The sequence below is a fragment of the Physella acuta genome, unplaced genomic scaffold (assembly GCF_028476545.2).
Source record: "Physella acuta isolate Inbredline_101_S28 unplaced genomic scaffold, ASM2847654v3 ptg000722l, whole genome shotgun sequence".
NCBI classification, from domain to species: Eukaryota; Metazoa; Mollusca; class Gastropoda; family Physidae; genus Physella; species Physella acuta.
This window is the reverse complement of record NW_026732240.1, coordinates 99,894-111,369: the sequence shown is the minus strand read 5'-3', so window position 1 is coordinate 111,369 and position 11,476 is coordinate 99,894. Positions and strand designations below refer to the sequence as shown.

At 33.0% G+C, this 11,476-nt stretch overlaps 1 protein-coding gene across 1 annotated transcript; it reads left to right on the top strand.

Annotated features, from left to right (window-relative positions):
* Nucleotides 1-275: 275 nt before the first annotated feature.
* Nucleotides 276-11,169, top strand: LOC131949960 (mediator of RNA polymerase II transcription subunit 30). Its single transcript, XM_059311932.1, has 4 exons — nucleotides 276-945; nucleotides 2,031-2,189; nucleotides 10,733-10,828; nucleotides 10,958-11,169. The coding sequence occupies exons 1-4, from the start codon at nucleotides 721-723 to the stop codon at nucleotides 11,054-11,056; spliced, it is 579 nt and encodes a 192-aa protein (XP_059167915.1). The 5' UTR covers nucleotides 276-720; the 3' UTR covers nucleotides 11,057-11,169.
* Nucleotides 11,170-11,476: the final 307 nt, after the last annotated feature.

The window sequence follows — 11,476 nt, the reverse complement described above, 5'->3', positions numbered from 1 at the left end:
AGAATAAATATAATAGTAGATTTAAATTAGTAGATCTAAAAATTAAAAAAAAAAACATATAATATAGATCTAAATATAAATAATGAAGTCAAATGTAATAATTTAGGCCTAATGTTTTTGGCTTGCAGCGGATTTGCGACCATTAATTAATTAGATCTAGATCTAGCTAGATATCTAGCTGCTAGACCAAGTAAAAAAATCTAGATTACGAAAATAGTAAAAATGATTACAAAATGTAAAAATGATTACAAAAATAAATCTATCCAAAATTTTAACATTCTGTATAAAAATAAAAGATGACGCCAAATAAAGTATGGTTTACAGTACTTCCGGTGAATTCCGGAAGTGTGTGACAGACTTTGGCATTGTTTTACTGTTTTTTACTGCTATACGATTCCGGAATAATAACCGACGCTAAACTAAGGGATTACCTAGATCTAAGTGACAAAAAAGTCTGAGAATTTCATTTTCAAAGTCTTACGAACCCAGTGTGTGTGAGATTACCCATTGTGCTTTTCGGACCTTTCGTGTATTGTCGGTAATTCCATTTCGATTTGAAAGCCTTGAACTGACTGAACGTTGATTTCCAATGCTAGATAGATATAGATCTAGAATCTAGATCTAGATACAGTTTTGTGTAATGCATTACAAAACCTAATACAAAGTGCGTGACTGTGGCAAGTCATCACTGACAAAGACTGGACTGGTATCGATGAGAAAATGACTGCACCAGGCCCATCAACTCCATCCTCTCAGCATCACTTTACTGTTCAAAGGGATGTTTCTGGTTATTCCATGATGAGTCCTTTACCTGCACCCCAAATGATGTCTCCTACTAAAGACATTAATATTGTAAACATGTGTAGATTTGGTCTGGAAGTTGTTCAAGATATTTTAAGCAGAGCCCAAGATGTGTTTAATTTACTCTGTCCTAAAGGCATGCAGGTCAGTTGATTTAGTTTATTAGTGTATTCCGTAATAACAAAAGTGCAGGCCTAATTAATTAATAACGAAGTGACTACTCGGAAGAAGATTTTTTGGTAATCTATCGTTTTGGGTACGTAAAATCGCCCGCGACTAGTAATGTGAAAAACAGGTGACTCCTTCCATTTTAATAATTATTTCACATTTTGAGGAGGATTTATGTTTTAAAAATAAAAAAATGTTTCCTTGTTTCATTTATGTACCTGTTTTTAAACAATTGAATTAAAACTTTTGAGTAATAAATGAACACCAGCGATGTTTCCAACAGATGCAACCATGCTCATTTACTATAGCAGCCATCTTGTTAAAGTTTTATTTTTATAGACTTATAGCGCGAGATTCAGGCGGAAGTCACTCTATTTTACAAATGGCTGCTGTTTATATAGCAAATCTTGCTTGCAGACACTGCTGTTTAAAGTAATTTCTGGCCTATACTGATATATTTAGCCATTGATTTAGGTTTATTATTCATTTATCTATAATAATTGACACAAACATATGACAATATACTTCTATTAAAGCCTTGACAATGAGGTAACGTTTTCGTACATTAATAGCCGCGGGCGATTTTACGTACCCAAAACGATAGATTACCGATTTTTCACCCCAACGTCTCCACTTAGTCGGCAAAAGATAGCTCTGCGCATGCACAGTGACCTAGGGTTAGGGTTAGGGATAGGATTAGGGTTAGTGTTAGGCTGTTAGGGTTCTGCGGTTGTAAACACACACATGCGCAGTACCATCGAAAACATCGCCTCGATATCTTTTTCCGGCTAACATCGGCCAATTAATAATTTAATAATATTAAGATATTTAGGCCTAGGCTATTTATTTAGGCTAGATATTATGCTAGTTATATATATATATATATATATATATATATATAACTGCAACATGTTCTTAACTATATCTTTTCAAATATGTAGGCCTATTTTCTCTCTTTTAATCATAAAATTATTTGCCTACTGTCCAGTAATTTTTTTTAATGTGCATTGTTAATGTTAACAATAAACTTGATTATCTGCATATGTTCAAAAAAATTTCAGCTCCCTAACAATGTTACTTTCCATGGTAATCAATACACAGAACGTAAAGGCAAGCTTGGTGAACAGTTACAACAGATTACTATGAATTTCAAAAAACTTCGTGTTTTCTATGCTAAAATTAATGAAACTTGTGACATCACTGAAATACCAAATGAACAGGTTTGGATCACACCTTTTATTTAGTATTATTTAAAAAATTGTTACATGTAAGTATTCTATTAATGTAAAATATTCTTGATAAAAATATCAATATAGTTGAGCCTTGCCAGCCAACAAGTAGAGTAGATTTGTTTACTGCTAGCCAGAAGGTTTCGGCTTGTATCTCGGTCCAAACTCGCAATAGTAGGAGCCCACCTGCTCTGATTGGTACTTGATTACAGTGAGGGCATAGTGCTGACCTTCATGTGCTGAGGTCAAGAAACGTGTGAACCTAACCAGTGGATTGTTATATCCGAAAGGGGAACTTACTTTAATCAACAAATAATTTCACAAGTTGTATAACAGTTTCTAAACAAATTATTTACCATATTACACTGTTAATGCACTAAAACAAAATCCAAACAATGTTGCCTTAGAAAAGAGATGACATACTACAAAAAAGTAGGCCTTATAATACTTATATAATATTATCAGTGTGCAACTTGGATCTTATCCAGATAAGTGCCGCCAAATATTATTACTCCCGCCACCCAAAAAAGAGAATAAATGTGTACTTTTAGTTTTTGATACTAACCTAATCCTAGAGGCGGATAAAGAGTTGTCTTTATGGCATGTGTTTATATATTGAAATGTCTAGAGAAAAAAAATTAGTTAAAGTTGTGTGCTTGCATTAAATGTAGCTGGCAAAATGAGGCGTAGCTTAACTTTTCACCTAAGCACATTTTTTCATTAGTGGTGGGGCTAATCTGGAAAAGATCTTAAAATTATTTTTTAATTAATGGACATTATTAGTAAAAAAAGGTGATTAAATCTGTTGGTCACTGGGGGCTAATGTAATGGGGTTACTTTGGAGGGTAATTTTTTTTTTCATTTTTTTCATTATCATAATTATATCAAAGATACTTTTTTTTCGCAGTCAGCACCAGGTTCTTATAACATTGCCTGAGTTTTGAATTCAGCTTCTAATAATCTTTTGTAACAAACCATACAAGTTTATTAACAACATACTCTACTCTTACCTAATTAAGACAGTAAATGTATAAAAGTAAAAGTATGGAATAGCTCATAATATAAATTCTGATGTAAGAAATTGAACTCTTGACAGTGTTAGTGTTAGTGATAATACAAAAATATTTGAATGATATCTTTAAAATTTGAGATTCAGGGCCAAATACCCCAAAATATTAAAATTCAAACTAAAATATTTCTAATAAGAGTTAGCACAATCAGACATACCTACCGCCCCGCCAAAAGAGGAATCGCTCCGCTTTTTTACAAAAAAAAAAATAGTGTCCAATTCCGCCATCCCGTTTTTGTCAAAAAAGTGTCATGTAGGGAGAAAAATACAATAAAATCTTGACTAACAAGCTAATGTGTAATTTCTAGATCTAGATAGAAGATCTACAAATACAGATCTATCTTGTAAGTTGTAACTACTATCATGAAGAACTTAGTAAGAAATAACTAGGACCTAACTAAGTAGATCTAGGGCTTAACTCTTAACTTGAAGCCTTCAGCATTTGTTGTTCAAAAAACCTAGAACATAGCTAGGCAGGAAATCAAATCAATAATGTTATTTCAAAGCTATGATTTTCATTGAGGGTTGGAGGTTTCAGGTTACTGGTCAACTGTTTTTCTAAATTTAAGCTGACATTAAGCGGTATTTAATTAATGTAGCCTACATATTAGTTTTAAATGACTAGAAGCCTCCTAATGTCATTAGGCTAATTTTTTATTTTTAACTTCTTAAAGTAGAGTCCGCATGTATGTTCTTCTTTTTGGCTTCAAATACCTCTTTTTAGGCATGACTGTTCCTACTTTTGGCAGACACTAATTTAGAAGGTAATAAGTTTCAGTAAATCTAAAAAAAAGTTGTCTCTTTAAGACTAAGCAATATTTTATGATTCTGGGCAGCATAGATTGATGATAAACTGGAACATCGGACTACTAACCCTAGTCTCATGTTCGGGTACTGGGTGTGAGTCCATGTACTCAACTCAGTTATGGAAAGTAAAGGTGGCTGGGCTTATCTGATCACACTATCTCTTTGTATGAGGTGTATAATAGATTAGGAATACACAACGGAGACAGAAGCCATCAGCATGTAGCCATCTTTATTTGGTAAACGGAAGAGAGAATAATGATAGATAAATACAAGGGACATCACTCAATAACAACATTATAAATATAACTAATACAAGAAGAGTGAGTTCCCCTGACCTCACAAATCCCAATATGTTACATCCCTTTACCCTTAGTAAACACAACACATCTCTCAATAGAACAATTTACAGTATCCTAAAATCACCAATTATATTGTAACATGAATACTATGGTAGATTACATCCTTACAAACAATGCACAATATGTTACAACATAATTAAAATACAAACAATGATGTCAAAGTCCTTTTGACCTTTAAAATCATAGGTCTAACTTATTTGGGACTTTGATTGTCCTGTTTGACCTTCTCAGTGGCTTTTGATTTGGTGACTCAATATTCTGACCATTTGGATTCTCTATCTCAGGAGGTCTAGGATTTAAGTCATTAACTCCAGAATTTACATTTTCTGACTCCAGACTACTTGGTTCACTCATATCAACAGAACTTGGTTGTGGAACAAACTGAGTTGGTGTGAACTGATCAGATTTGGTGGGATTGATAGATTCACACTTATTATCTGCACAAGTTATTTCTAACTGGTCTGCATGTCTACGGACAATAAGTCCATCATTTGTTTTTACTTTATAAGACACAGGTCCTGTACATTAAACAATTTGACCTGGTATCCATTTTTCCTTTCTCCCATAGTTTCTTAGATACACATTCTCATTAACACCAAATTCTCTTTCAATGCATGTTTTGTCATGATTTAATGGAACTATTTTTGAATTGGCATCTGAAAGTATTATGCTGTTATTCAGATCCTTGACTGACATAGATTTCTTTGATTGATCAATTTCCTCAGGTAATCTGATAGTGCTTTTTGGTAACCAAAAATACTGTTTAAAAGTAATATCCTGGACTATATCACTTTGCAACTGTGATCCAGTATTTGAAGTGGCAAAAATCTTCTTTTCTTTTGATGTTACCCTTTTAGTTTCTGTAAGTGCTAATGATGTTAGCAAAGTTGTTTGATGATCACATTCCTTCTTACTAATGTATTCTCTTTAAAAGCATTTGAAATTGCCATATCACCATAATCATTTATTAAGTTACAAATACTTTGTTTAGGCAACTCTGACTGATAATGGACTGCATCTTCTCCATCTTTTATATTATCTTCACAAAGGGTTTTATTTCTTATTTTATATGGCTTTAAGTCATCATTCACAGACTGTTCAGGCCAACCATTCTTACAGTACTCATATACTTTTATTAAGCACTCATCTTTTTGTGTTTCTCTTTTAATATCATTCACATTTATATTGGAGTTATCCATGATAGTGAAGAGAACAAATACATCTTCTGGTACATAGCTAAGGCTTTGGTTTTTTAAAGGTAATCTACTAAGACTATCTGCACTATTCTCAGATCCAGGTTTGTATTTCAATTCATAATTGTATGCAGTTAGTGTGATAGCCCATCTTTGAATTCTTGGTGAGGCATGCTCAGGTAGGGTTTTGTTTTCTCCAAATAAACCTAGCAATGGTTTATGATCTGTAAAGATGGTGAACTTCCTACCAAACAGAAACTTATGAAATTTCTTAACACCAAAAATGATGCCTAAGCCTTCCCTATCTAACTGAGAATAATTTTTCTCAGCCTGGTTCAAAGATCTACTGGCAAAAGCAATGGGTCTGTCACCCTTCTCATCCATGTGGGACAAGACTGCTCCTACACCATCTGGTGAAGCATCACATGTTAATATAAGTCTTTTCCCTGGGTCATAGTGAGTTAGTAAGGTGTCAGAAGACAGAGCCTCTTTTGCTGTATTAAAAGCAGTATCTTGTTGTTTACCCCAGTGCCAAGTTGCATTTTTCTGTAGCAGCTTGTACAGTGGTGATAGTTTACCAGACAGATTCCCTATGAACTTTGCATAGTAATTTATCAAGCCCAAAAAAGCTCTTAGTTGTTGGGTATTTTCAGGTTTGGGTGCTTCTTTAATGGCTTTTGTTTTCTCAGGTTGAGGTCTGATACCTTGCTTGCTTAATATATAACCAAGAAAACTAATTTCTGTCAGCATGAATTGACATTTATCTTTGTTTATCTTTAAACCTTTTTCACCAACTATTTTCAGTACTTTATCAAGTGTTTTAAGATGTTCAGTGTCATTCTTACCAGTTATGTACACATTGTCAAAGTAAACACAAACATTTGGAATATCCTTAAAAATACTGTCCATGACAGCTTGGAAAATTCCAGGGCTAGATGATATGCCAAAACATAGTCTTTCATATTGGTAGAGTCCTTTATGTGTGTTTATTGTCGTATAGACTTTTGAATCTGGATGCAGTTCTAGTTGAGTGTAAGCATGACTAAAGTCTAATTCAGTGAATTTGTCTCCTCCTGCCAAATTCAAAGAAATTTCCTCAATGTTAGGTATAGGGTACCTATTTAGCTCTATTTGCTTATTCAGTGTAGTTTTATAGTCTCCACAAATTCTTATAGAACCATCCTTCTTTAACACTGGCACAATGGGCGTTGCCCAATCGGAATAGTCTACCTTCTTTATGATGCCATTAGAATCCAATCTACTTAGCTCATTTTCAATCTTATTCCTCATTGCATAAGGTGGAACTCTAGCTTTGCAGTATCTTGGATTTGTGTCTTTAATGCTTATCTTCACTGTTCTATCATTTAGTAAACCTGAATTGCCAAAAACACTTTTATTTTCAGATATTACTTTATCTATTGAAGTAAGACTAGATTCTCTTACATTCTTCAATGAACATATACTCTCCCAATTTAACTTAAGATCACTTAACCAGTTCCTACCTAGTAATGGTGGTCCATTTCCTTCAACCACAAGAAGAGGAAGTTTAACACTTTGACCATTATAACTTACATGAACCATACACTCTCCTATTACCGGAACATTGTCACCAGTGTATGTTGTTAGACACTTGTGACATGGTTGTAGAGGCACTGATCCTCCTGTGACAGCGTCAAAGTCCTTCTTTGTGATGACTGTTAGAGATGCTCCAGTGTCAAGTTGGAAGCTGATGCTCTTACCGTTGATATAAACTGGTACATTGATGGGAGCATGACTTATTGATTTCACAGAGAACAGGTTGAACTCCGGCTGCGGATCAGTTTGAGCATTTTCACAGGTAGAGTGGTTCATTGGTTGGGTTAGGCTGTCTTTGTGACAGTTAACATAGTGCTGCCTTTGGTTGCGGTACTGTCTTGACTGGCTAGATTTAGCAACAGACGAAGACTTTGCAAAGCAGGCCTTGGCAATGTGACCTTGCTTACTGCACTTATAACAAGTTGCAGACTTGAACTTGCACCGATGAGATGCATGGGGACCTTTGCATCGATGACATTTTTGATAATTATTACTAGATTTAGATCTAGGCTTTGAACGTGCAGGCTGTTTAGCATAAGTTGAAATGCTCTGATGGGGTTGGTGTTTGTTGACTAACCTGCTGTTTACTGCATGGATCTCTGAAGACGTTAGAGATCTCGCCGCATCGGATGACTGCTGGTATGAAGTTGCAAGTTGTATTGCTTTTTCCAATGTTAGATCTGACTCGAGAAGCAACTTTCTTTGAACATCAGGGCTGTTTACACTTGTCACAAACTTTTCACATAGTCTGTCAGACAGCGTGTCTCCGAATTCACAAAATTCACTTAGATGACGTAAAGCAGCAACATATTCTGATATTGACTCGTTTGGTTGACGAGTCCTACTGTCAAATCTAGCTCTAGACAGGAACTTTGATGGTGCGGGCGCATGGTGGTCTGTTAGCAATTTGCTCAGCTCGTTAAAGCTCTTGGTAGTTAGACTAGCTGGTGCGCATAAGTCTTTTAGTAGCCTAAATTGTTGAGGCCCTATGACTGTTAACAAAACAGCTCTCTTTTTGGCTTCTATCGTCACGTTGTTTGCTTCAAGGTAAAAGCTTAACCTATCTAGATAATCTTGAATGGTTTCATCATTCGAATCAAATTCTTTTATTTGGCCATACAGCGCCATTATCCTAGAAATACTTAGCCAAGATGCTCTAGCAAACCTCTTTTTTGCGTAAGTAGGTGCTCTTTCTAGTGGATTATCCCATCCTCGTCGCCAGATATAATAGATTAGGAATACACAACGGAGACAGAAGCCATCAGCATGTAGCCATCTTTATTTGGTAAACGGAAGAGAGAACAATGATAGATAAATACAAGGGACATCACTCAATAACAACATTATAAATATAACTAATACAAGAAGAGTGAGTTCCCCTGACCTCACAAATCCCAATATGTTACAAGGTGTTTAATAAAGAACAGGGAAACTTACATAAATGATTTAATTTAAAACATTTTGTACAAGTTAAAAATGTAGGCCTACAGCAAGCAAGTGTTGCAAAAGTAGCATCAAATAATTATAGTAACTCTTACAGTCAAGCATTAGACCCGACCATAGACAAAAAGGAGTAGATAATTTTCTATTCAAGCTTGGGTTTTAAAGCAAATATCTTATCTTTATTTGCATGTGGTGTCAATTTCATTAGAAACCAATTTAAATTATGCTTTTAAATACTGAAAATAATAAACCAAATTTACTTTCTTTAATAAAATAAATTGATCCTTCGTAAATCTTTAAAAAAAAATTTTTTTTTAAAGTTTAATATTTTAAAATTTTCAGTGCATTTGAAAGCTTATTATTATCAAGTTTAAAAATTTTTTATGTTTGTTTTATCCTAATATATAGAAGCCCATGTGCACACTTCTCTCTCTCTCTCTCTCTGTCCGCAAAATATTTTTACAGGCTATGAGATCAGTATCTTCAGCGATATATGGAGAACTTAATACAGACTTTTGTTGAAAATAATATGCTAGGTGTTTTAAATGTATAAAATAAATTTTATTTAAAGAAGGAAAATAAAAATAAAGGCATATTCAAATATAGAAACTTATTTTAGATTATGCAACTGGAAAAGTGTATGGTTGCGACAATATCTCAAAAATTATTATGCCCCATGTTTAAACTATGGAAAGTACACAAACACTAATGGCTTCATCTTCCAATTTTAGAATATGCAGAAATGAAATATTTCATTCAAATTTGTTTTAAATCTATAGATCCCACTTATCAAGACATAATCTATGAAATTGATACAATTATCTTGCCCAAAACTAATATAAATTACTTTAAAAAAAAACATTAAGTCTCTTAATCAGCTTGTGAATTTAATATGGTGTTGTGTTGACTAATAATGTGTATAATTTAGTTTTAATTTTTCTAATAGGTATTTGTAGCCTATGTTATTTTAAATGTGTCAAATTTTTAACTATTTGGTTATTTCTTTGCTTTGTCATTAATATATTTCACTGTGAACATTGCGTTTTGACCAATAACTATTTTATAAAATTTGAAATATATTTCTCAAACAAAAATTTAAAATATAGGTCTATAATTCACGGTTACCGATGAAGAAATGAACGCTTTCATTTAAATCTATAAATGTCTATACATAATAAAAACATAATGTTAAAAAATCACTTTAAAAACAAGAAGATAACACTGAAAAGCCAGGTTTTAAACAGAATCATTTAAGTCACTTAATCAGTTTTGGCAGTTGAAATGAATATGATAAAATTGCTTTCTTATCCACAAAGAATTGCAAAATATAAAGTAGTTTTGATACTGTTAAGATGTCTTAGAAAAGATTAGTATATATATATATATTAGTATTTTTTATATATGTATGTATGTATGCATAGTACCATTTAAAGTTAGTTAAAATGATACACGAGTCATAATGGCGCAATAAAAAACAATAACAAATACTATGCAGATACTGATGACATAATAGCACATTAAGAGAGAGCGAGTAGTACATAAAACTAAACCCTTTATTATTATTATTTTTTTTGGGGGGGGGGGGGGGGGGGGTCATAATCTTAACAATGTTTAATTTCAATTCTGATCAATAGAATGTCTCTTTTCCTAATTTTTCTGATAATGACTTTTTTTAAAGCTGAATTACAATTCATTTCATTAATCACTTTCCGTACATATATGCAGTTTCTTCAGATATCTCTACCGTTTCTTCTCCTTTATGTATTTCATAAAAAATATAGAAAAACCATATCCACTCCCCACTCCCCCCCCCCCCCCACTTCCCCTGAAAGTTTTAAGTGCCACTCCCCAGAGATAAATATCTAAAAGAAAAACTGGGCAGTCTATATGTATCTAAAGAGAAGAGAGCTAAAGTTCATTACAAGTGTCTGTGTAACGGGCACCGATGGCAAGTTTTATTCTAAAAGTAAAATGATCTGCATTTAGCACAGCTTTGGTAATATAAAAAAAAATTTTAATGATATTTTTGGAGAATATTATCATGAACATATAAAAGATTATTTTGTGACTTTTTCATTATTAAAACAGGAATTGATACCCTATGTGGGTAAAGAGCTAGAAAGGACTCTACCGTTCTCGGAAGCTTATTATTATGTTATAGACCAGCATCGTGATTTGGTGGATGTAAGTTTTCTAAGCTAGATATTTGTACACATTTGGTTTTTCAAATTTGTAAATCCTGATGCTTAAAGTTTTATCTAGTTTTAGTTATTTATATACATTATAAATATATAAACAAATTTCGTCTTCTAGAGTGTGAAATTGAAAAATCAACAGTTAAAAGAGATCATAGACAGCATGCGTTCGATTATATGGGAAATCAACACAATGATAACCATGCGCAAAACATAGGTACAGCTAGGATCTGCAACTTAAATAGAAATCTATTATTTGGAATGCCACTGTTCAATGTACTTTTTTTATGTTTATAGACTGTGTATTAAATTTTGTTTTAAAAAAATCAATTACTTGTAGCAATTACTTGTTGATTTTATAATGTATATAATTGGCAATTTTCAGGGATCGTACTTTTTGAAAATGAAATTCCAGACTCTTTCCAGACTTTTTAAAAAAAATTCCAGACTTTATACAGATAATGTGTTAGCGAATAATTTATAAAATGATGCATTTGTACTCATTATAATTACTTATACTAAATTGACATTTATTTTAGGCAATTGAGCTATATTTATATTGAACTTTCTCTAGCCAATTTGAAAGAAAATCACTTTTCTAAGTTTGCCTACTCCACCTAAAATTTTAATAATAAAA